The 27,930-nt window shown below is 35.8% G+C and overlaps 1 protein-coding gene and 1 long non-coding RNA gene across 2 annotated transcripts in view; one reads left to right on the top strand and one right to left on the bottom strand.

Annotated features, from left to right (window-relative positions):
- Positions 1 to 4: 4 nt before the first annotated feature.
- On the top strand, positions 5 to 27,854 carry LOC139139125 (uncharacterized). The gene is made up of 3 exons (XR_011553727.1): positions 5 to 90; positions 6,499 to 6,672; positions 26,930 to 27,854. It is a non-coding gene; the product is annotated as an uncharacterized lncRNA (long non-coding RNA).
- The window catches only part of LOC139139118 (uncharacterized), a 35,741-nt gene continuing 9,791 nt past the window's right edge, over positions 1,981 to 27,930 (bottom strand). Inside the window, exons 2-9 of the mRNA XM_070707912.1 lie at positions 21,683 to 23,381; positions 14,987 to 15,441; positions 11,570 to 12,033; positions 11,367 to 11,440; positions 9,523 to 9,595; positions 8,601 to 8,859; positions 7,123 to 7,650; positions 1,981 to 5,374 (exon numbers count right to left, since the gene is read on the bottom strand). Of these exons, the coding sequence (XP_070564013.1) occupies positions 8,798 to 8,859; positions 9,523 to 9,595; positions 11,367 to 11,440; positions 11,570 to 11,684 (324 nt within the window). The 5' untranslated portion in view covers positions 11,685 to 12,033; positions 14,987 to 15,441; positions 21,683 to 23,381 and the 3' untranslated portion in view covers positions 1,981 to 5,374; positions 7,123 to 7,650; positions 8,601 to 8,797. The remainder of the gene's footprint in view (positions 5,375 to 7,122; positions 7,651 to 8,600; positions 8,860 to 9,522; positions 9,596 to 11,366; positions 11,441 to 11,569; positions 12,034 to 14,986; positions 15,442 to 21,682; positions 23,382 to 27,930) is intronic.

A 27,930-nucleotide genomic window follows, 5' to 3' on the forward strand; every position in this document is an offset into this window, starting at 1 on the left:
GTCATGCAGGTCACATTCCGGGGTCACCTGCGGTCACGAGCATGCACTGCACGATTCTTATATCGCCGGCTACACATCGAAGACACAAAAGTAAGTTTTCATACCAAACGCAGCTGCAAACCGCACCCATACTTTCTTTCACTTGAGTATAAAAGGGTATATATGTAAAAGAAACTTCATTTTGGAATTTAACTTAGCCTTCAGTGCCATCATGGCATGGCATATCGACCCGGGATATCGACTCAATGCAGGCAAACCGTCACCGTCCTGATGCAGATAGATACAGTTTGCATCAGTCCGGTTTGCTTGCATTGAAGACCATCTTCTTTTGGAGAGTGTCGAAAGATAACCTTTTAATGTGTTCCTAAATATAGAGCTAACCAAAAATATGGTCGTTTTTTTCATTTCAAATGGCAGTGAATTCAACTTTTCTTGTCCAGAAACTTGTGAGGTGACACTCTTCCTGAGCAAAGTGAGAAAGCCCAACCTCAGTGCCCTCGACAGGAATCTTGTGCAGTTGCTTATGTTAAAATGTCATGTGTCAATCTTTACAGCTTAATTGCTTTAGAAATGCAGTCTTAATAGTGTAGTAGGTAACAAGAAAGATCATGCAGAACTCTGCCCTGCAAATGCGTACCACACAGAACAGCCCAACCCACCCTAAATTGTATCTCTGAAAATATAAATAAAACAAGGTGATATGTTTTTTGCATTTTCTTGATAACTGCATGAGTTTATTTTGTTTTCAATATCACTTGATTAGCAAATATGCCCACCCAATATAAAAGATGTTCTACAATACAGGTGAATCTCTGCATTATAATTTTCATTCTCAGTAGTACAACAAGAGTCCTGTGTGTATGTGGAAACCAGGGTTACTAGCATTTATTATATTTGTTTTTTGCTGCAGATTCTGTTCCCTCTTGCCAGATACACTAATATTTCATCACTTTCCAAAACGTCAAATGGCAAAGAATATTAACAGAAAATAAAATATATGGCAGGTGTGTCAAAAGCCAGAACAATATTGTTCTGTTGATTTTCTTGAAATGCAAGAGAGGCTGCAAGGAAGTTTTTTAACGAATCATACCCGATATTTTATGATGATATGCCAAGTAAGTATATCACCAAACAGAAACAAACAATAACTTTGTTTTCAAGAAATTTATCAAATAAGAATACACAGAGCTCAAATTAGCGGTAGTCCCGCGTCCACAGACTACCAACTTTTCCCTGGGGCTACCAAAATCCATGAAATGGTAGCCCACACGGACTACCAAAGACCGGGACAAAATTCAGTCAGTACTTGGCATGCCATGTCGGGTCCGTCACTTTGGAACGAGCTAAATTGCAGTCAAATGCAGTTGAACACAGTAACATGCCTATTAGGCCAGACTGACACTTTTTAATGCAAATTACAAAGACCACAGTGTGGTGGAACTTTGCAACAAAGTTTCAATATCTCAACTGATGTACTTGGATGACAGGCACAGGAAATGATGGCCAATGAAAACGCATTTTCATTGCATTTTGATCATAATGTATCAATCACAGACAATATGCCTCCTCCCTACAGAAAGCCCATGGTCTATTTAAGCCCTGCTACAGTATATCTAGTCGTGCTGAGAAGGTCGTGGTCGTTGTCATGACGACTGTCAAAATTTGCGTACAACTCTGAGTGAAACGAGTTGTCAATAGTCACCAAACTTTTTAGTATTCACTGTTGTCCCTTAGGCCCCAAAAAAGGATCATTTCCCAGGTCAGGTCACCGAGTGCGTCATATCGGAAATTATGATTGACATTAAAAACAATTAGTGAAAAAAATCTTCAACAGTTTGAGTTACTGGTCTTTAAACATGCTGTTGCTATTTTCCGTTGCACACATTATACCTATGCAGTAATTTGTCAAACAAAAAAATAAATTGTTCTCATTTTCTTACATACAATTCTTTCATTCTCAAAAGACATTATATATTATAGCCCAAATATGGGACTATGTGCCTGACATGAGGAGATCAAATGGTCTCCTGCCCTGAGGGTACATAGTCCCTTGTTTAGGCTATAATGTTTTTATTACATGCCTCTCGTACACAATTTTCACTCAAAATATTTAGATTTATTGACAAATGATAACCGAATGTTTTATTTCCATCTAAGACAAAAATCCATAAAGAAATGGAATGATTTTCATCATCGAATGCCACATTGATATGTAAACTACAGTTATGCGGTTTATCAATTTTTTATGCAAATTTTCACAAAAACTGGATTTCCTTTGCAAAACATGAAATTTCAACATTTTTACATTCAAATGTTGTCATTGAAAATATCGGTAGTTCCGGTTCACATTCAGTCAAGTGATGACTATGGGACTATGCGGCCCGCGACATCATCAACAAGTTACCATTGAATCCTATGGAGCGCGCGACGTTTGATATACGAGGCATGTAATAGATCTTATTTATGTGTGCATATTCCCACTAAACCTTATCCAAATTCTAAGAGCAAAGATATTGTTTTTTTCATAACAATTAACATTACTATAAAAAGCAAATGTGACATATTTTGAAACTTCTTCATTACATCTATTTTTTTTCATTTTACATAGACCCTCCTCTGAATCACTATTTTTATCCCTTTTCGAGGTTGAGAAGTCCAATTTCTTTAATATTTAAAAATCTTGTCAACTTCACGAGCAGAATAAAATCTCACTATTTATGACCTCTGACAAATTATCTAGGATCAAAGCATTCCTTGAATTTTCAATAAATTTTTGTTTCCCAATATAATTTTTACCACATTGTTCTTTTTATTTATTTATTTATTCATTTATTTATTTATTTATTTATATATTCAGAAATCCTACGGGATCAAGTCCCATTTACAGGTTCCTATAAAGCTCAAAAGAAAACGGTTAAAAAAACACTGAACAAGACAGCACCAAACAAAAGTATTTTCAAACTAAAATCAAGTGTAGGACACACACAGACAAAAAACAAAGCAAACAAATCAACAAGAACAGCCATTACAAAAGAGCATGTCTAATGTCAGACTTAAATGAGTCATTATAAAAATATCAATATTGTAGTTATTACGAACCAATTCATTAAAATTACTCATACATCTGTTAAGAGGAGAAAATTAAATATATTGATACGGCTACAAGGTGGTCTGAATGTGGGACAGGTGCGAAAAAGTTTGCCAGGTGCATTAAAGCATAGCATTGATAAACATCTGGTAAATTATAAAATCCAGTTGCACACTTGTGTAAAAACATCATATCAAGATAACAGCGACGTTTCTCCAAAGTTGGTAAGTTAAACAAGGTACAGAGAGCTTCATACTGGTCAGCATGATATGAAATATGTGTTTTGAAACACAAATATTTTATGAATTTACGTTGAACATTTTCAAGTAATTCCATATCTGATTTTTGCCAAGGGTTCCAGACAACAGAACCATACTCGAGACAGCTCCTTACAAGAGAAGTATAAAGAGATTTAAAAGTTTGAACCTGAGTAAATTGTGAGAGTTTCGTTTTATAAAACCCAGCATTCTAAAGATTTATTTACGGTAATAGAAATATGATCTGAAAAACTTAAGTTTGAGGTTAAAATAACTCCCAAATCTTTAAGTCTTTAACTTTTATTGCTTCATACCCTACAAGTAAACTTTCTTTGAAAAGTGCGGGTAAACTTAGCCACATACCTGTATTTACTATATTTTAGCCTAACTTCATCTGTATCACTATGAACACAGACCCTAAATTTACTTACGGGTATTTAGGAACTGTTTTCAGAAGTTCATCACAACTATTTACAATTCTTGGTACTAATCTACATTTAAGAGCTTTTACCATTGAGTCTACATCAATCATCTGCAATACTATTATCAAATTTGTTTACCATAATAGCTCTTATCGTAATACTATGAAACAGCCTAGTAGTTTGCTATACCGTAATATATCTTTAGGCATTTCTAATATCACAGTACAGCACAATATTTGGACTTTTTCTTCATTGTTACAGAGATGGTTTATGATTTAGGCAGCTTGGGACCAAACTAGCCACATAACAATGCAAGATGCCCCACTACCAAACAGTTGTTTTTTTGGAAGTTGGAACCACCCCGTTATGGATACTTGCAAGTGGGAGTCTCACATTTGTGACCCCTCCACCCCCACCCCCCACTAAAAGCAATCCACCAACTGCAAGGTTTAGGAAACTTACCAGTCTCTATGGTTATGCTACCACAATGAAAACGCAATTTCCACTGTAGTCAAATCCCGAGTAAGCTGTTTGTTATAAGGAGATATTCTATATCACAACCATTTATCATGGAATATAATGTATCAGAAGTTCTCAACATAGTGCGTGAAAATTCATCTGAGTCACTTTTAACTTGCCAATTGGCCATATTTGTACATTAATTATGATGTAAACACAAGTTCAGTTTACCTATCATCATGTTTGCATGATGGTTAAAGTTTATGTGCATCATAACTTTGCACACATTCCCATGATATGCAAACATGCATATTATCTCTGTTTCAGTCTACTTAGAAAATACTTTAATCATGTCATTGGGATATCCCGAATGGCAATTCTGTCACCAGCAGTAGTGATGGCTATGTAAAAGGTCTGATCCTTTCACTTTCGAGTAGATTACAGATCCACTTGCCATTGCTACCCCACTTTTCAATTCTGCAATTGTACCAGTCACCAACGTAAACATGTCATCACCATCTACTGCAATACTGCCATAGACAGGTAGTTTACCTTTGCCATCGTTAGAGCTACCATACTGGTACAGGTAATTGAACTCAATGTCAAAACACTTGACACACTGATTGCCTTTGTCCAACACCAGGATCTCATCTTTGCTGTTGACAGCCACGAAGCTAGGTTCAATAAATGTTGTTTGATCATGACCTCGACCACCAACCTCTGAAATGTGCTTTCCATCCTGGGTGTATTTTAGGATACGGTGGCCTTTTACCTCTGCAACCAACACAAATCTCTTCACAAGAGCTATGCAATTGGGTTTTGAGCCTACTGGCAGGGGAATGATTTTGACAATTTTATCACTTTGATCATAAACAACAATTTGCAGATTATTGTCATCAAGAACGAAGTAGAGGTTGTCATGAGATATAGCTACAGACACTGGCTTAAATGCTTTAGCAAATTGGCCCTTTGTGCTACGCAACACCTTATCACACGTGTAAGCTTGGTTCAGTATCTGTACAGTACTGTTTGCATGGTCACACACCGCAAGTTGACCATAATTGTTAAAGGCTAACCTCTTATATCTTTGGATTTCTGTCCTGGCTGTAAATTGCCTCGACTTTGCAGTGTCTTTGGTGTCCACTTATCTGAAAGAGCAAATATAAACGCAGAGTAAGAAATATGTGAAGCAGAAATGTATTTACCATAAAAGAATGCATAGTGAATGGTATATCACCACTAAACAGTGAAGAGATATCAATAAAAGATTGCTATGAATAAGACTTGTAAAATGTCCATGCATTACAAGTACTAGTTTCAGTAAATTCATTATGACACTATGAAACCAGTGCACCGTTCTAAGATGAATGCTTATTCCAAGTGCTCTTATTGGTGAGAACCATGTCTAGACCATGATATCTTTGATTTTTCAATTTTTCCAAATTTCTGACCACTGAAAAGAGCTGTTTTTGGGTTCAGCAAACTTGTTGCATTTTGTAATGAGTGTAAAAAATTGGAAGTGGTCATTGGATTAATACCACTTACCAGTACATGTGCTATTCATAATTATTAGAAACATTGTATATAGGTGTAAATTGTGATGTACTAGTAGTATTTATAGGTTATTATATCCAATATTGCTTGTTCCTGTGTCATATCAGCATGGGTGTCATTTGTGCTGCATCAGCTGGAGACAAAGTCAAGTGTCTGAGGCAGCATAAATGACATGAATAATAGCAAGCCCAGGCCACTCACAACGTGAGCACTTAGGATAATGTATTACAAGATTTTTGGAAATGGAGTCCTCATACCTACAAGTTTGAAAAGCGCACTTCTGGTTTTGGGGGCCACCATTTTGACTACTTTGTCATGGATTGCATGAAATAACAGATTTTATCTACTGGTACCTCAAATTAATGGGTTTTGCTGATGATGGATTCTCACTATTCCAAAGAGGGTTGGAAATTTACTTCAAAATGATTATATAAGTCACTTTAACAAGCCTTGTTCTGTGTTTTGAAAAAGCCAACTCTCCTGAAAATTGCTAAAGTTAATGCATTTCAAACTGCTAAATCACGCAAGATTTCAAAATCATGTCTACGGATCGAGTGCAACAACCATTATATCCTAGCCTCTCTTCCGGGCCTGCTGTTGTTATTCTAACCTGTTCTAACCCTGTAATTTGCCTGTTTAAATTGATTTTTGTCTGTAAACTTTATTGCTTGGCATTTTCAAGCTAAATTAAAGAAGTCTTCTTCTATTTATTATAAAGGAGGCACCGTGGACCAGTGGTTAGGGTAACAGACTCAATGTCAGAGGATGGTGAGTTCAAGACCTGGTTCAAGACCCAGGAGGCTGTTATCTCAGAAATGAGATAACAGTCCAATCTTATGTGTCAGTGAAAGAACACATAAGAAATAAAGCTAAAAAGACAATGCTTATCCAGGTATGACTACCAGTAGTGTTTTAAACACTAGTTGCTATGTTTTCAGCCTATCTATCTTTTCCAAGTATGTGTGTTCATGTTTTTTGACTGTTTTATATTGTAAGTATATAAAGAGTCAAAAACATGAACACAGTTGTGCCAAAATGTCATATCAAGTACTTCCATTCTCCATTCAAGTTTCTTGCTCAAAAGCAATCATCCTGCATACACAATTTTTCTTTGAACTTTCCATGTTTGTTGGGTTGACATACCATCATCAGCAGTATGTCGGAGGCTGTACTGTCCACTGCCTGCTTATGTTTCTATGGTTTGCCATGAGAACGACAATGCTGGTCTTGTCGCTGACTGTAAGCATATCAATGAATCAAGTGTGGGTTGGTTGATTATGGATGGATAGATAAGTGGATAGACATGCATATAAAGAGCAGAACTCGCACAGTTTACCCTTACCTTCTCCTGCTTTTATCTTTGATATGTTTTCTGTAAGGCTTCGTGCAGTTTTTTCTGCAACTCTTTGTCAGATTTCTTGTCAGATACATCATGTAAATTCAACAGCGTAGACTCAAGGTTTGCTATTTCTTGTCTTTGTCTTTCAGCTGCAGTTGTTGTTTTGCATGTAGTTCTTCGGCTCTTTAAGCTCCTGGCTTTGAGTTTCACGTTGTCTTTCTAACATAGAGTTCTTCTGTTGGGCATCAGCTTCTTTCTCCATAAGGATTTTGTTGCTCTGCAGTATCGATGAATTTTCCTGCATAGCTACAGCTAACTTTTGTTGTAGCTTTGACATTTTTGTTTCCGAGGACCATGGGAATGATCCTCCTTGAGCCAACTGCAGGTGGTATCTGATATCAAATTTGCTGTACTCCTTTTTACACGTTTCAAAAGGAAGTAAACTTCTGGCCTGTAAACTGATGGAGTGTGTGCCAGTTGCTATGGATAAGTTGGTAACATGTCCATGTCTTGTAATTTCTTCCTTCAAAGCTGAAATACAGGGTATTGTCGTATAGTCAGGTTTAATTGCAGTCAACATGTGAGATTAAAACTTACTTTTAGCTAATTGTAAAAGTTCAAAATAATGGAAAAATTGAAAACATTGTTGACATGTATTATTTTTGGTCAAAAAACTGAAAAAATTATAGATGTACTCACAATCACTAATAATTGTCATAGTACCAAGAGACTGATAAATCCACTATAAAGTTTGCTGAGATTGCAATTCAACAGGTTTTCAACATCACATGCTGAATTTGTCACTTGCCATTATCACTTCATTTAGTATTTTTGAAGTCATTGGTTTATTGTAAAATGCCTTCAGGTGCATTACAAATTATGTCAGAAATTGATTTATGCTATCACTGATACCGGTAGCTTTCTTGGTTGTATTTGCACATTGTCATCCACCACGCTGATCGACAGACGCCAGATCAGATTTAAAAAGTTTAAATCAAAGTACCGTATACAAGTGGTAATTACAATGTACATATCAAACTCTTAACCATTTGCAAATTTCCTAAATAATAGTTTGCTATCCAATTAAGGATTAGTTTTCTATAAATGTGCAAATTAGCTTATAATCAATGAGCCAAACCTTATGCATAATTTTCAAAAGGTCATTAATTCAAAGTCACACAACAATGGTACTATGATGGAAAATGACAACAAAGGATGAATAATAGGGGAAACTTGAATTTTGCATGTATGCTGCGAAACGATAGTAATTTGAGAAAGGTAGACATGGGTAGATGACAAGCAGAAAGACTTTAGCCCATTAGGAAACGATTTTGGAAATGAAGAGTTTAGGGTTTTCATTGATAAATTAGCACTGTTGATATAAGGAGCGTCTACTTCAATACTGCAGACCGTCTACTGATAGTAAAGGCACCAAATGTGTTAAATCCAGAGTAGTTAGAGAATGCATAATATTTTATCACCTGAGTCTCTTAAGTCAACACTGTCTGACTTTGTCACAAGATATCTGCTAACACCAAGCAATTCTAGGATTTCAGATTTGCTGGAAAGGATATGCTGAACTCTATCTGTCATTTCCACAGTGAGTAGCACATAGTCAGTCTGATGAGCCCTTCTTGTAATGTATTTTTTACTGTTGAGGATCACAGGTGCATGTTTCTCAAGAGATCGCTGATTTCAAGGTTTTCTCCATCTCCAGCAACAACGTGTAGTTTTTACCAGCTGCAAAGAGTAAATCAGGCCTTGTAAATAATTTTCTAAAATTCATTCATGTGAAGCTGATAATACGATAAATGTAAAATACAAGCAGATTATTCTAATCGTGTGCTCTATAGAAGTCACTGCCCATCAGTTTCTTTAGGGTAGCCACTGCATGAGAAAATCGGTGAGCCTTGCAGATCCATCTGATCATGCAACACAATTGTACAGTAATGTATCCAAGTGAGCTCTTAATTTACCTTTACATTCACCATATCTATGGTAATAAATCAGTAGCTGGAAATTTTGTAAATAACTTGTTTGGATGAAACTTAAGGGCTGGTCTCTGACTGAGTCCGAATGGTTAGCCCATACCAATGTAGTCATACTTGATGATTGGGTCCCATTCATACAGTATTGTTGAGGGCACCCAGTCATGCAGAGTTTCATACTTAACTCTCCGCAGGATGTTCACTTATAATCCCATATTTCACACTGTGGGATGTCCCACAAAGTCCCATGCAAATACTACTCGGTACAGTCTGCATGCCCTGCACTTGGTCCTTTTTTTATTCTCCTAAATACATCATGAAATTGATCTACATGAAGTTATCATTGATGGGTATGTAAGCCTGTGCATTTTGTATTGGGTTTTTAAAAAAAAATTACATTATATTTTCTACTCACTCTCATAAGTCATATCAGTATCCACAACTGTGGTTTCTTCTCCTCCATGCAAATTGACAGTTGGCTCATAAATCTGCAATAATGATGGCAGTGGTCAGCTTTATTTCAACAGGCTTTGCAGGGTTTATTTGCACTAAATATTTACATCTAATGAACTATAGTAGAGAATGAGAATTATATGACTGAACATGAAATTCCTTTTTGAATTCAAAATTTGGCATGATACTATTGGAAACCAGTTTTATGATGGATATGAAAATGCTCTCCAAGGAATGATCCAAGAAGTTGCAGAGCTCTTCTGAAAAAGTAAAGATCTTAGTACCCCATATGTAACAAAGGCTAAACGCTGATCCCTGGAAACTCAAAATCACATTTCAAAATTATCAGACAAGTGATTTTGCAGAAATATACAAAAATGAGACAATTTTCCTTACAATCTAAACATCCAAATTCAGCATCGATATGACATGACAAATACTCATTCTTTATCCTCTACAACCTTAACAATTTGGTCATTGAAATAGAAATGATTAAGGAATTAACATCCCTAGGAACCACCCTACAGGATGTGGTAGCTTTTGCAGAGTCATTTCAGTGAGGGATGTATTTGAAAAACAAAATGAAAAAATTTCCATAAGTTTGCAAATGCAAATAAAGAAATATAATAAGTCTCTGCCTAGAAAGCTACAGATCAAACTCATTGGGACACATGTCCATTATACTTTTAAGTGAATGTTATCTCTGTAATACCAGAAACACCCCAAATTTTGCATTGTACAAATTTACCTTCATATGAACAACTCTAAAGTCAAATAATCTGAGTCAAGTTATCTAAGTTACGTAGAGGTTTGTTGACTAATCATATATACATTTTCTTAACAGGAAAACTGAGAACAGAAGAGTAAAGGTTATAACAAATTCACTTTAATGACGCTCATACACACAAAGTTTATTTTATTGCTGGGTTGTTCACAAGTTACATGTATATATGAAGCTTGATGGATGTTTAGAAATACATGTATAATTAAGTTTAACTCAGACCATACAAATAGCACATACCGTACCAAAATATGGCCTGTTAGGTGCACCTATACCCATCAGAAACACCCCAAATGCTATTCGACCACCTACTACCGGTACAAACCTGAAACACCCGTACCGGTATACTAGTATACACACCTAAAACCCACCACTTCTGGATTTAAAATTTTTTTATCATTCCACTTGAAACACACCACTGTTGGACTTTTTAATTTTGTGAATACTCCAAAACACCTAAAACCAATCTAAGCTTTAGAAAAATTCCTGTCATACAAACCAACCTGAACACCTATTTCAAACTTTAAAAAATTCATATTGTACATACCCACCAAAACACACCAATCTGGGACTTTTCACTCTTACCACTCTTACAATATTCCAAAAACACTATCTAAGACTAAGGAAAATTTTTGTCAGTCCAAACATATCCGAAACAATCCTTCGTTGGACTTTGACAATTTTTGATCACTCTAAACCAAATTGTCAAAAAATAGCCCTTGACAGGCATATTAGATCATTATGGTGAAATATATTGATGTTAATATGTGTAGGTCAAAGTGTATTATCCTTGCTTTAGATTTGAGTATTCACTCATGTCAGAAATTTTGGTCCAGATACATTGAAAGACAGTGCCAATCTTTAAGTACCTGGACAAATGTCTGCAAGGAATGTATCAGTTCCCCGGTAAGGTAAAGGTTTGGCACAAGAATTTTGTTGGTGCATGTGATGTGATACAAACAAAAATCCAATATAGCTGTTCTGCCTAGAATTTTGTCAACCAATACAAATCCAAGTTTATTTACCTGCAAATCTTCAACATGATCTTCTTCTTCGGCATTACCATATGCTTCCACTGGTTGGATTCCCCCACCATCTCCTGATATGAAATTGATGAAGAACGAAGAAAGTTTTTTGTTAATAAAAGGGAGATTTTCCCACAATTGAAGAAAATGCGTTTCAGGTTTGATGAATCATTGCATATTGAGTCAAATTAGGCGACACTTACGATCGATAAAGATCAGCTCAAGCTCATCAAACTTGGCTTGGTCATAGGTGCCTATCAACTTCAGTGGTACTCCAGCTGTGTCAGCCTGCTTTCTCATTTGTTCTGGCACTAACATTGTTTCAACGCTTCACTGAAACTGCTTGATTGGCAACACCCCTCAAGTCTATAGAGGGCTGCAAGTCTTGGAATATACACCGATACTTGTAATAAATCATTTGCCACACCAGTAACTGTTGTTATCATGTCATCACCAAGTTCACTGGCGCAGGTTTTCCTGACTTTCTGAGTTCTATCATCACTACTGACTATCTCACTAACTTTTGTCTTCATCGCCTCTTTGCAGTTGTTCCATATAGTCTCAACTGTCTGTTGATTTGCTCCATTCATATTACCTTGTAGATGCCGTTGATAAACATCATCATCAAGCTGTACACTGACTTGAATTGTTGTCCTGGGATCACGAGCTATAGGTTATGAGAATTTGTAATGAAAAGACAACAATTAAGCTGCATGTTGCAAACACATATTTTTTCAGAGTTATTTCTCATCAAAGATCACAAGGAAACCCTCTCATACCATATATTTTCAAAAATAGTGACAACATCACTGTTTGCTCCCATATAGTTATGAAAACAATCTAAAACAATTAATGAAACATATAGAGTCATGACACTTTGCCAACAGTTGATTACATTTTTCAAGCCAGAGTGAGTGTACGTACGATATTTAATAGCTTCTATGGACCTTAGCTCATGATATTCATAGTCAGATGCATTTGAACAAAATTTGATACACATTATGGACCCCCAAGGATATCAAATGGTCCAACCCCTTGGTATTGACCATGTTTACATATGACTAGATGGCAGGAAGTGTGTCAACTATTTAGAACCTTGATACATTTAACCCTTTCACCACCATGGTTTGTCCCAAATCCATTGTTTTCTATGGTAAAGTTGGACCTGTGTACAGGGAACTGGGGGTGAAAGGGGTTAAACATTGAAAACATTTTGGAATATATTTGTTGGAGACCAAACCTGCTAAAATCACCTTCAGCTATGCTTTCTAATGATTTTTTTACTGTATTTCAACACCAAATACAGTTTACTATAGCAAATGCTTACGATAAAAACACCAGATTATGCTCCTGTACATATAAAATCGCCAAAAATGAGAAAATCTTTTCATTAAATATTAATTTTGTTCATATCAACACAATCTGAATAATTTATGGTACTACCACTCAATGGAACCTTTATGCCAAATTTCAAACCAGCATTGGAAATGGCTGTTGTAAAGATATTTTTAGCAAGAACAAAAAAGAAAAATAAATAAAAAATATTACAATTGTTCATCTCATTCTGACATGGCAATATATGTATGAGAACATTTGTAGGGATTTACAAACCAAATTTCAAATCAATACAGTGGACTATTTCTGTAATTTTTTTCTGTCAAAAATTAGGAAAACACTTCACAAAAATACAAAATTGAAGATATTTCTCTGAAAATTTAAAATGAGCAAACTCACAGCCAAAAAAGAGCCAGAGAAATCTTTTTGTGACACATGAGTTGATGAAGGAGGAAATCTTTGATAGGCCACTTCAGGTCGACCTGACTAAAATATATCAAAGCTATCAGACAGGTAGTTTTTGATAAACAAAGTTTTTGACCAAAAATGGCAAAAATTGCCCCAAAAATACAAAATTGCAGATTTCATCAGAATTTGAATACATCACATTTTGATCAACCTTATGAACCTGTATACCAAATATCAAAGCTATCAGATGAGTAGTTTTTTGAGAAAAAAATTTTGACCAAAAATTGGAAAAATTGCCCCAAAATTACAAATACGAAAATTTCACTACAATTTATACAAACTTGACTGAGGTCATCCAGAGGAACATGGATACCAACTTTAAAAGCAATCAGACAAGCCGTTTCAGAGAAGATTTTTTGACTAAAAACTGAAAAAATTACCCCAAAAATACAAACATGCAAATTTCACCCAAATCTGTACACATCTCATTTAGAATATGAAGGAACCTGCATACCAAGTTTCAACCTAATCTGACCAAGGGTTACAGAGTTTTAGCAATTTGCAGGATTTTTCCTTTTTTTCCTCATTTGCATATTTTTGACACTGACATGTTCATTTGAACAAATTCACATCTCCCTCCCAGGGTGCAACTATACACCAAATACTTAGATGGTGGGTCCTGTGGTTTAGGAGTTTGCAGTAGACGGATACACACACATACATACATACATACATACATACATATACATACATACATACATACATACATACATACATACATACATACATACATACATACATACATACATACATACATACATACATACATACATACATACATACATACATACATACATACATACATACATACATACATACATACATTTACACACATGCATACAGACAGGCAAGTTTTCAAACCTATAAGAATAGCTTCTATTGGCCCAAACATGTATGGCCATATGGGAGCTAAAAAGCAAAGAATCTAAAGTTTAGTATGATAGTTTACTCGAAGGATGAAGGGGATGTACCCTATATTTGGGATGAAAACCTCAATTTTGGTATTAATGATTAACATTAATTTAAGTCAAAAACTTGACACTATTTTCTGAAATGTAATATTTCACTCGAAAGAATGTATATGTAGAAAAAAACAACTCTTTATTTTGCATTATCTATCGTCATTCTAAAATGGCAATGGTTGAAAGACTGACACTCAATACATGATTAAAAACATGATAAGCAAAATAAAATGCCTCTTATTCAAAATGTAAAAACTTTATTGCCAACAAAATTGTTGTTTTGTTATAGAGTATCTAAAGAACATAATGTGAAAATTTCAGAAAATTTGACCCAGCCAGAGTGGAGTTAAATGTTAAATTCTTTGGAAATCTTGAAATTGAGAGAAAAGATAAGCCAGGAAATCGGATGAATTGCATATATTAACACTTCTTCATCAAGCAACTTATGACCGCTTGACAAGTTAAACGGTGAACCCAACCAATATTTTAATCTTGGGTTAGCAAATTAATTAAAACTGATGAATATTTGCAAAAAAGTGATTTTTCAGCAAAATACGCTGAGTTGGGTGTAGCGTACCTTCAAGGGATAACATTAGGTTGTTTTCAGTTTACTATGTGGAGTAAATAGATTTTATAAATTATTTCTGCCCTAGCATCAGAATTAACATGGAAGATAGACAACAAACTTGATCTTCAGAAGCTCTAAGTCTTACAGAAGAAGAATTATATACATGCACTAATGGATAATATAGACACATCACACATCTGACACACTCAAAGGGTATGTACGGTATGTGTCACACATTGTGACAAATGTGATAATACTATATTTACGAATAAATCAACGAGATTTACCATTCTGAAAAAACAGTTCAAGTTCATCAAACCTTGCTTGGTCATAAGTAGCTATCAATTTTAGTGATAGTCCAACTCTAGCAGCCTTTCCTCTCATATCATCAGTTATGAGGATTGGTTCCAGTGCTTCACTAAAACTTCCAGAATTGCAACTTCTTTCAAGTTGATAGAGATTTGCAATTCCAGGAATGTCTACCAAAATTGCCAGTGACTTCACTGACATTCCAATTACTCTTGCACCATTACCAAATTGATCAGAACAAACCATGCTGACTTTATTGGTGCTTGCTTCATGGCATACTGTCTGTTCCGCTTCCCTTTTCAAGCATTCATGCACTCGTTCCAAGTACTATCCACCATCTGCTGCCATGCATCACCCACATTGTGCTGTTGCTGCTGATATACGTCATCTCTGAATACAACATGAACTCCAATAGTTTGAATGGACTGAGAATCTGCAGATCATAACACAAAAAATTACAGGTGGAAACTTTTAATGGATGATAATTGCTTTGCTATAATCTTGGTTAATTGCAGTTTGGGTTCTGATTGAGGGGACTATAAGAAATTGCACAAATTAAGGCTACAGTTTGGATCCGATGACAGATTAATTGTGAAATAAAAGTGTCTCATATACGGGGTATATATATATATATATATATAATATATATATATATATATATATATATATTATATATATATATACATGGTCAAGTGTTATGTACCGGTATATCGATAATGCAGTGTTCTGGTGCAGGTTTGTAGGTAAAGTTTCAGGGCTCGAAATTAACTTCTTTCCTTGGTAGTCCACTTGGGTTACCATTTCTGAAATTGGTAGCCAGAGACAAGGTCTGGTAGCCCATGTATTTGTTGTTTATGGATATTTTTTATTTTAAACCAGATATTAAAGGCCTATTTTTCATGATTCTGCCCATGAAGTAAATTTTCTATTCATCTGATGTGAACACTTTAATTCAGACCTTACCCAAATGAAACACAGGTATAATGGATAACAGTGACACTCAAAAATCTGGTGACCCATTGACAACCCATTTCATAATCTGAGTTTGTATAAACATTTTGATAGTTGCCATGATGACAACCATGACTTTCACTCAGCATGAAGACATACTGTAGCATGGCTAAAAATAGACCATGGGCTTTCTGTGTGGAGGATCGAGACATACCAGTACTTGGTTGGTATAATTTTCACATACCGGTAGTTGTGATTAATAGTCACGCCAGCGGCTTACTGACTGCGCATACGCAAATTCATAAAATATACTATGCGAGTAATCGGAAGTGTAGCCTACTTATTCATGGGCTCCGCCGTGATTTTTAGATACTTTATGACATGCCATATTAATAAAATATATCTTTTTTACTAGCAAGTAAGTTTTATTTTCCAGCTTGTCACTGATACAAAATATCATTAATATCACGCTTAAAAAACAAAACAGAGAAAACTGTCGTGCATATGAACGAGGACATACACAAAGAATGCTGGAATTGAATTTTAGAAAAGCGCCCTCTGTGACAATAACTAGATCAAAATTGCCAGTTTTAGACGGAAGGCTAGTTTTCAGCTTGCAAATGGAAGTTGGGCAGTGCAGTTACTATTGCAACGATAATGATGGCACAATACATTCGTTATTAAACACGTAGTTATCATGGTATAACTGGCCAATTTTTGTCCAACATTTTTACACAGAAATCAATACCTGCAGGGTCTGACATAGTGAATGTGAACTGTTTTCATCAGTCTGTAAACTGGGTATTGTTGTTACAAACATATATAGCAAGTAACAATTAATTCTATTTTACAATGAATCAATACAAATAACATAAAATCTAATCTTAACCCCTGGCGTGACACCATGGGCTGAGCCTTTATAATATTACATTATATGATCAAAATTCAATGAAAATGTATTTTTATTGGCTATCATTTTCATGTGCTTGTCATCTAAGTACATCAGTTCAGACATTAAAACTTTGTTGCAAAACTTCAACTGCACTGTCGTCGTAATTTGCATAACAAAGTCATAGTGACGGACATCGATTGCCAAGTATTAACTGACGGTTCATGTCTCACATCAGGCTTTCAGTGGTAGTCAGTGTGGGCTACCATTTCATGGATTTTGGTAGTCCGAGAGAAAAAAATGGTAGTCTGTGGATGCGGGGCTACCACTAATTTTGAGCACTGAGTTTTTAGGTAAAATTTCTATTATGACTGCATTTTGACACTAGTTTTGTCCTTCAGCATAGGTGCATACCAAGGGGTTGAAATGTGAAATGGACATGATAGTGTCAAAAATATGCAAATGAGATAAAAAAGGGGGAGATCCTGCAAATTGCTAAAACTTTGTAACCTCAGGCAGATTTGGTTCTTTTAAGGTGGCTTTTGTTAGATGTGTTCAAATTTTGGTGTAATTTTTATAGTTCTATTTTTGGGGCAATATTTCCCATTTTTGGTCAAAAAATCATTTTCTTCCAAAGTTCTTGGATTGCTCTGAAACTTGATATGCTTGACCTTAGGATTGACTTCTTTCTGATTTGGTAAAATTGTGGAGAAATTTACTTATTTGTATTTTTTGGGCAACTTTTAGCATTTTAGGTCAAAAAAAAATCATTTTCTCTATTCCAATTGCTTTTAACCCTTTCACCCCAGTTCCCTGTTTACAGGTCCAACTTTACCATAGAAAACGATGGATTTGGGACAAACCATGGTGGTGAAAGGGTTAAACTTGGTATGCATGTACCAAGACAACACCACATACCAACCAACCAAACGAAACAATGCAACCTGTGCCTCACAGAAAAAATCTGCATAATCAATGCTGAAAGAAATAGCTTCCCAATGCTGTCACGAGAATAGATTCTACCTCACGAGTTCACCTACATAACAATAGATATGTATTCCATCAATCTGTAAATAACCGTATTGTGCTAACAAGGAGGTCACAAGCTGTCTGATATGATTGCATAACAGCGTTCGAAACTCTAAGTCTCAAAAGAACAAGTTTATCATTATTACTTGACTATAACTTAACTCTAAATTGCTATGTGGGACTACATCAAGCTCCATCAGTTTCCATTGAAGACACACCTTTATATATATATATATATATATATATATATATATATATATATATATATATATATTATATATATATATATATATATATATATTATATATATATATATATATATATATATATATTTAGGGGTTATTACACGAAGTTTGGGCGATACCGCGTCGTATTCGAGTGATGTGTCCGTATTTTGACAAGTTGCGCAGCAACGAGTCAAAATACGGACACATCACGAGAATACGACGCGGTATCGCCCTAACTTCGTGTAATAACCCCTTTATCATACATGCATGCTTTGGTTATGACTGTTTTCCTACAGACGCTCCAAAATTAGCGACGAAATCAACTTGAAATTGACCTTGCTTCCTCCAGGCTGTACTTATAAAAAGTTGGTTGCTAAGGAGTGATGACAGCCGTATCACTTCTTGATATTATTCCGCTATTGGGCCATTCCACTGCAAAGGAGGGTTTATGGAGCACTTTTACAGCAAACAATTTAAATATTACGATGTCGACTCAGGTTTCACAATTTGAAGAAGATTTATTTTAGTTTAAAATGACGGTGGATGTAAAACATAGGCGTGAGTTCACAAAATGGGTGTGTTTTCGTGTTTTGACACATAACCTCATTCCTGCGTGAAAGTTATGAGGCCGCCAAAATCGGGTCAAAATACTCGCGCCACGCTCAAACTCTTATCGAGTATGAACAGCTGAGAGCACAGAGCAAGCAGCTCTGCGACATCTATGAATGCACATACAGTGGATATAATACCCGTACCAGTCAGTTTATCTCGAAGAATTATACATGTTCCCAGACGTCAAATATGCCGAATTTACCATCTCAGTAAGCGGATTAGTGAAAACATGAAGTGAGTACACTGTAAGCTGTAGTGTCGTAACTCGTTCGTGATTTTGTTGCTGTACGAATAAAAGTACATTTCAAAGGTATTTCCGTCGTCTGCTCGTATATTTTCGTTCCTGTTTGCCTAAATAGAACTAAACTTCCTTTAAAGGCGGAGCCTCCCTTTAAAAGGACGCCCAGTTATGGCGGCGTTCATTGTGTAAGTGGACACCAAACAGGCAACATGCAGGCACACGCTCCAGAAAATGCAACTTTTTAGTTTTCCCCGGCCGCAAAAACACAGACAGACTACCAAGCGGTCAGCGCGAAGATGCTGCCGATCGAACTCTGTGGTTATATTCAAAGTCTAACGCGACTGGAAGACAATTTTTAGGAAATTCAAGCGTTTGTGGTGGGGAATCAATGACCGTTGGCGATTTGAACCGACCGTCAATCAAAAGCTTGCATAAACTCTGTTTGCAGGATTAGCAAAATGTGACAAAAGGTTGAGATCAGTTTGTGTAATCAATGGTATAGAAATCAAACATCGTACTGGCCAAGTGTTTGAATGGGAGGAGAACTCCACTAATGCGAGAACCTGGGATTGAAAAGTGCCGCTTTAACAGCCGAAGCGAAAGTTTGACTTTCCCTAGATGGTACATTGTATCTGAAACCCGCACCGCATAGGTGCCACCAGACACGATCATGACCTGTGAACTGACAGGTACAAATCGGAAATATCATGTGCACCTTCAACCTTGTCTGTCGCGAGTATTTTCAGTGCGGTTGGAATTTCATGGCTCATTTACAACTGTAAACGATGTAATTCACCACCCAGATACTTTAAGCTCATCAACAGGAAACTTGTCGTAAAGCGGTTCTATCATGATGCTCTGTCAACCGATATCTTTACGTGTAATGATACTTCCATGGTGTAATCTTCAGCAGCGTAGACGACACGAAAACACTGCACCGTGCACCGCCACCCACGGGACCGGCTGTGAATTGACAGGTGTCGGCAAATTATACAAATTTTCAATACGTTTGTTTGTATGTTTTTGGTACAACTGTACTTGTGCCTAAGGGCAATGCCCATGAAGTGACTGCAAACAACAGATTTTTGACCATAATCATAATGACGTTTCGGATTGTCATTTGTCTTATTCGCTCAGCTGTTTTATATGTACATATACCAACGAAGGTCATGCATACCAGCGAAGGTCACGCGTACGCGTCGCTGTAAGTAGTTCGGTTACAGTGAAAATGTAATTCGTATTTTCACTAGTTAAAATATGGGTTCATATCAGTACCGTCTGAACAATAGAAGAATGGCAATACAGGCATAGCATGTATGATATATATATATATAATATATATATATATAATATATATTATATATATATATATATATATATATATATATATATATAATACACAAAATTACTTCAAGTACAAAGTAATGGTATCTGTTACTAAATTAAGTTTCATGCATCCTGCAATCATCAGACAGATGATTCATGTGTCTTCATCTGTTGGATGATTGCAGGATGTAATTTTGTGTTATTATTTATAACGCTCTGCTTTAGCATCGAGCACTGTAATTTCCCACAACGACAGCCGTATGCTTTGATTATATATATATATATATATTATATATATATATATATATATATATATATATATATTATATATATATATATATATATATATATATATAATATACCATATGTGTGTGTGTGTGTGTGTGTGTGTGTGTGTGTGTGTGTGTGTGTGTTTGAGTGTGTTTTAGTGTGTGTAACGCTTGCGGTTCGGTTCATTTAAAGACTTTACAGAAAGACTGCATAATTGGCGATTTAAGTTAGTTAGGCAGGGCTTCTCAGAAAGTAGACTTGCAAGATCATTTAACAAGTTCTATGGTAGATATCTAGACATACTGTACAGTACGCGTATTGCATAACCAATTGCATCACATTGCATCTGCATCGCATGCATTGCCGAACAGTTGTATCCGCATCGTATCACAGTAGCATCTGCATCTCGTGGGCTACATATCGCTTCCACAATGAATAGGTCACATTAGCATCACATCATTCATGAATTGCAGCGATTGCATACACATCGTATCGCATACGCATCAATCATTGTTTGCAAAAATCGCATCAATGTTCTCAACTTTCATCATTATTGCGGAAAGATTTCTTAAGAAAAGAAACCAAGAAAAGGATGACATTATCAGACGTGTGTGAAAAGGAGAGTTGAATGTCATACTTACTGTCGTAAGGCCAAAAAAAAGAAATGTTTCTGGTCAGGTCTTTCTTTAAAAAATCGTGCGGCGACGCGAATTTTATTTATTTATTTATTTATTTTTTTTTTTTTTTTTTCTTTTTCCCTCAAGGGATGGAGGAGGGTCAGTTTTATAGTTTTATCAATGTAGTCACATATATACTGTTCATGCAGTCACTGATCATACCCCCCCCCCCCCCCCCCCAAAGAATGTTCTCTTTCTTGGCCATTCTTGACAGGTGTCGCATATGCTGGCAGGGTACGCTTATAATTACCAATTCTGGACGCCTGGAACCATCATGTATTTCTTATATCCGTGGTTCAGGATGGTCCATTCTGAAATTGTCATTTTTGTGTTTATGCAACCTGGTAATTTTATTACCTTGATTGATTTGAATTTTTGAGTTTGCTGTTGCATTATGTTTCTCAACTACAAACATACGGTATGCAGATCTCTGAAAAATATGTTTTTCATACCTTCCTTGTTCTCATGATCATTCTTTAGCTCGTTTTCTTCGGTGTCAACAAACTGACAAAAGTGGCATAACTCTTGTCAACATCTCTACAATCTCTCAATGCTTGCTTTAATTTCTTTGCACTGAAAAAAGCAGATTTTATGTCTTTGGAGACCTGTGTAATTTTCTCTGTGAGCCCAAGATCATTCTTGATGACACAAATGTCAGCGTAACTTGGAAAATATTTACTGATCAGCCACCCAAGTTCTGAATCTTCTGCCGGAAATGTTGGTATCCCAGTTGCCACAGCCTCTAGACCACAGAAGCCGTAGTCTGTGAAGCAGGATGCTGGCAGGCAGAGGTGAGATTGATGAAGTGCTCTTAGTAAGACAGTCACTGAACTATCCTGTTTGAACTTTGTCTGTACATGAGCACGCAGAATTTTGTCTTTGATACCCTCTTTTCCCTCCTTTGTACCGAAGGAGAGACACCATGTATTAACCATTCTGGTGGCATATTGTGAAATTCTTTTCTCCTGTTTGCCAAGATCCCTACAGAAGCTGCTAATTCTTCATCACATCTCCTGAAGGCTTCTGCTGTATCTAATTGTCCATATGTCAGTATGCAATGAGTAGCAGTTTCACTTTCTGGTAAGACTGGATCTCTTTGGAAGAAAATATTCTTTGGCTTTGGGAAAATCTCTGAATGGGGTATTGTAGATAGTTCTCTTTCTTCAAACTTTGCCCGATATTCATTTATAAAATAGTCGTACATTTTAGGACCAAGAGAAAAGATTATATTGGCTTCACTAGCTACCTTCAGCATGTTGTCACCGAAAATTTCTGTGTCATTTTCCCAAAGACAATTTTTATTTTCATAAGCATGGTTGATCATGACTAGTTCTGCATCTTTGAAAACTTTTTCTCTGATATCAGCTGCAGCTAAGGCAGTTTTTGGTGCATAACCAACAACATGTTTGATGTTATCCAACTCTTCAGATCAGGAAAATAGATTTCATGATTCAGCAACCACTTTAATTCTGGTTGATCTTCCGCTGGCTTAGATCTTCCCTTCCTTTTTGCTGGAATCAGGATAACCCCGCAGTTTTCAGCATCTCTTCTTTGTTTGTCACTAACTTCAGTATGAGCTATTGTGGCATAAACCCTTACAGCTTGCTTGACCTTGGCTTTTCTAGCACGGAATTCCTGGATAATGTACAGTGAAATCCTGTCAAGCCAGAGTTGTTTGAATCCCAGTCATCATTCACAAATAATGCTGCAGCTGGTGAGTGAATAAGATGGAATTGAGCATGTGGGAAAAGCTGTCTGTAAATTGCAGTTGCCGCATTTCTTGTCTTCGGAATATATCCAACCACATATTTTATGTCTTTCAACTGTTCTAGTAGTGGGTAATATACGTTGAAGTTGACAAGCCAGTGTACTCCTTTTGGGTCCTCATGAGGATCTAACCACTTATTCTTTGATGCCGGGATCAAAGTGACACAGCTTTCTCTGCATCTTTCTGTTGTTCTTCACTTACAATATTGTCAAGCACAGTACAATATAAATGAGAGACTCTTTGAAACTGCAGTGTCCTTTCTCTCAAATGTTTAATCGTAAAACGTGTTGGTTCAGTAGTTGTACCATGTGCCTCAATATCCCATGATGTCAGTATAACTAATGCCGAGTGATTGTGAGGTGTTGCCATGGCATACTTTCACCCTGTTAGAAAAAAGCAAAGCCTGGGAATCATTCAAAGCAGTTGAACAAGAATTCTTTACCCTACATGCCTTATCCCTTTCACCACCATGGTTCCACCCAAACCCATTGTTATCAATGGTGATCTTGGACCTGTATACAGGGAACTGGGGGTGAAAGGGTTAAAATTTACTTTGAGTGACTACCTACAACGTGACAAAATTGTAACATACCCAGTTAAAAGATGCTGTTGTGAGTCTTCAATTTCTAGTCACAAGGTGGGTGTCATATTGTGGCCACTAGCTGATATGTATGGGCAAAAATTTATTTGATTTTAACACTTTTGAAGCTGTAAACCAAGAAGGTAACAGTTCAAACAACTGTAGCCTAACTAGTTTTAAACTGCTGTTCACTCATAATTAATAGATGATGGTGTTGTCTGAAACTGAGATGAATGGTACTGGAGATATTCTTGTAATTTTTCAGTGAGAAGATTTATAACTTAGGTAATATTACAACACATACAGTACATGTACTGACAATGTTAAAATACCAGAGGTGTAACAACATGATTGTAATTTCTTCTTAGGCTATGAGTCGCCCAAACAGATGTCTTCCTCAGTCTACAGCTTTGTGAAACAGACATTTAGCTATCTTCTCACACATCCATTGCAAAAAAGATATACCACTCAAGTGTACAAGTAAATATGTTTATAATGTATCTTTATGCACAGTTATCTGAAATTTCATTATCATTGTAATACATATGATGTGTATAGCATTATTTGTGTCTTGTTGCTTGGATTTAACATAGGAAATTTGAAAATGTCTTTGAAAACCTAACACATATCTTTCTGTAATGAACAGTATATATCAGCAACACATAGTCTTCCCAGATCCTGTGTTGTATAAGTTTGTCTTATCCAAATTGCCAATCTGAATTTTTTTACTTGAGTGAGTTTTCTTTCAGTTCACCCATACATATTTCAGTGAGCAATATCTAAGAGGTTCATCAAACTTTATTTGTCAACTTTGAGTTGAAAACTTGGGCTAATGTGCAGCATCTCGGAAGCTGTTATCCAATTGGTTGACTGAATCTTACTGTTATAATTGAATAATACGGTACACAATAGACTCTCAAGTTGCTGTGATTAGTGACAATCAACCAATCAGATACAACCATCCAAGCATGGTGCACACCAGCAGAATACTTTGATTTAAACAAATTAATATGCAAATTCACCAACAGGGGAAACAAAATTATTTAAAATCTTTTGCTACAATAATATTTAGTGTTTTGCAAACATTGTTCAACAATGACTATGAACATTCTCATATTAAAACTTCTATTCATGTACCTGTCCAAAGTTAGTGGTATGTTGTATGGACAATAACTGTTCCCAACAACTTAGACTGAAATTCTTTACACTCAGTTTGACAGTTTTCAGACAACGTCAGTTTTGGGACGTTTAATGACATGCTGTTCGTTGTACTCACTTTGCTCTGTATTGAAAGCGTTTTACAAATCATGTGACAGCATATATAGTCAGGTGACGCTGCTGTCACATTTTGGATAGTTTTCTTTTCGGTAGAAGCTATTTCAGGAGCTGCAAACTTGGCGAAGTAAGCCACACCATATGATACAAGGTGTGCAAAAGCAACACACAGAGACAGCCCATGTCTGATATCTAAGAGTCATACATGTCGAAATATAGTTGCATCGTCCATGATTAAACGTAAATAATTTATCACGAAATTTTTACAAACAGTTTTCTAAACACATCGAAATTGAAAATCGGGGGTTTGAAGTTTCGAAATATCAATATTTAGCCCCTATAATCACATTCCAAATACGACATCTGATTACTGCGATAGCAGTCCGATTACTACGCACTCAACATAGGGTCAACAATTAGACAACTTTGACCCCCCTATCCGTCGTGTTAACAGTTTGAGGATAAGCACGATGAAGTTTCGAAGGGTATGGTGATAAGATTCATACTGTTCGTCATGTATGAAACGGCTTTGAGCGAATTTCACTACCCTGTACTGTAAAAAATAGCGGCAATGACACTGTTGCTCAATTTAGTTGGGTGTGACAGGCTCTGTTGAGAGTACATATAATATTCCATAGCTTCTATATAATGTCACGTGCATTTGAACAGATTTTGATGCACAATTCATCAAATACCAGGTGAATTATGTAATGTTTGGCAGCCTTTGCAATGGACACACACACACACACATATGTAACACCATGTGCAGCATTCATTGAATTAAATGGCACAATCTACCATACCAAAGTAGACATTTCCTCTTGTAATATCATAGTGCATGGAATTAATGAAAACTGAATTTGCAGTTCATCAAGCAGTAATATTTAAGAACACAAGTTGTCATTGGCTTGGAGGTATTTTGTTGTGTTTCTTTACAAAGTATCACCAATATGTACAAGACTTGCAGTTATTTGGACTTTCACACTTTCATTACTTTGAGTAAATGATTACTTCGTTAAAACAAATCCCCATTTACATGTAGGGTTGCGCGTTCATCTTCACACCTAATATAAAGGTGAAATGTTCAATAAGTTTTTGCAATAAATTTGACCAGGGAATTCAAGGATGAGGTATTAGGCATTTTGTTTTAGACTGTTAAGACATCAAAATTGTCCAAAAATTACAATATGCAATTTTTGTCAAAATTTGAGCAAAAATATACAGTATGTATAGCCAGCCCTAAGAACCTTCATGTTCAAGGCAATTAGACGCAACAATTTCAGAGAAGATGTGTTGACTGAAAAAAGGAAAAAATAACCTAAAAATACAAATGTGCAAAGTTCAACATAATTTGAACAAAGTTAACTAAGTTTACCCCTTTGAACATGCATACCAGTTTAAAAGCAATCGGACAAGCGATTTCAGAGAAGATGATTTTTGATCAAGAATGGGAAATGTTGCCCCATGAAAATTTCACCAAAATTTGAAGACATTCTACCAAGGTTGTCCCTAGGAACACGCATTACAAATTTCAAAGCAATCAGACGAGTGGTTCCGAAACAATGTTTTTTTTTATTAAAACTGGGAATAATTGCCCCAAAAAAATATAAATATCAAAATTTCCCTACGATTTCAACAACTCTGACAGAAGTCAACTGTAAGATCATGCATACCAAGTTTCTAAGCAATTCAACAAGCAGTTTTGGAGATAAGATTTTTAATCAAAATTGACCCCAAAAGTATAAACAAAATTTCATCACAAATATGCATATGCATATTAAGTTTCAAAGCAATCAGACAAGTGGTTTAAGAGAAGATGATTTTGACAAAAAGGGCAAAAAGGTAGACAGCAGGGTTTGTTTGCAATTTTTTACTGTAGTCATCTCCTGAAGACGTATCGGTATATATGCTGGTTACAATGTGAATCAAGATCAAGACCTGTTGAAACAGCCTGTTTTTTGTTGTCATGTTTAGAGTTTTGGGGATCGCTACAGCCTTTATGGTACGCAGTAAATTTTGTGAAAGTTATGATATTTCCAAGTGATATTGATATAATGTTTTTTTTCTCATTTGCAGAAGTAGTCCATTGACACTTGATGACTGTTCACAGCATTAGGGCGTATATATCAACAGGAGCAGATGTGATCAGCCCATTCAAGAAATACTTGTCTGACTTAAGTTACTGTTATTAAAATGATAATGAAGGCAGAATATTATTAGAATGACATCTCACCGGCCCTTTTCAGGTTTTACTTAGTGTAGACCATTGCAGTCTGTTTTTAAATAATTTAAGTGTTTTTTTGTGATAAGTTTGCATTTTTGTTTATTTCATGATGTCCGTAAAATATCATTAAGTGTATTGTTTTAGTTATTGATATTTATGAAATAAATATATTTCTGTTAATAACATACATGAAACAAATATCTTTTGTCATTTGATGATGTACTTCAGATGAAATAAACTACTGTAGTATATTCAGCATATTGTATCCACCGATATTTCCTTCTATATCATGAAAATATTTACTGAATTCAAATTCAATCCAGATGTGAAACAAGGTTCTGAGGAATTGTTGATATACGGTACATGCACCTGTTCCAGTCTTGACTTTTTGGAATGTTGATAGAAATCGAATTGGTTAATATATTTTCCCATTTTTAGCTCACATTTGGTATACCAATGTGAGGTTATCTTATAACCTGAAGTCAGTGGCGTCTGTATGTATGTACTGTATGTATGTATGTATGTACCGTATGTATGTACAGTATGTCCATCAACATCAAAAACACGCAAACTACTGGACTTTTTAGTTTGGTATTTGGTGTGTGGATGCATCATGGGCTATAGATGGGATTTTGTTCAAATGAAGTTTGCATTGCCAAAATTATGCAAATGAGCTTTAAAAATGTGAAATGGTCAAGAATTAATAATTCAAGTACAGATGTTTTGATTGCTTTGAAACTTTGTATGCAAGTACCTTAGGTGAACATTATCAAGTTTTATGAATATTGTGAAGACATCTTGAATTTTGTATTTTTGTTCAATTTTTTGTTATTTTTCTCATTTAAATAAACGT

The sequence above is a fragment of the Ptychodera flava genome, chromosome 1 (genome assembly GCF_041260155.1).
Source record: "Ptychodera flava strain L36383 chromosome 1, AS_Pfla_20210202, whole genome shotgun sequence".
In the NCBI taxonomy this organism is placed as follows: Eukaryota; Metazoa; Hemichordata; class Enteropneusta; family Ptychoderidae; genus Ptychodera; species Ptychodera flava.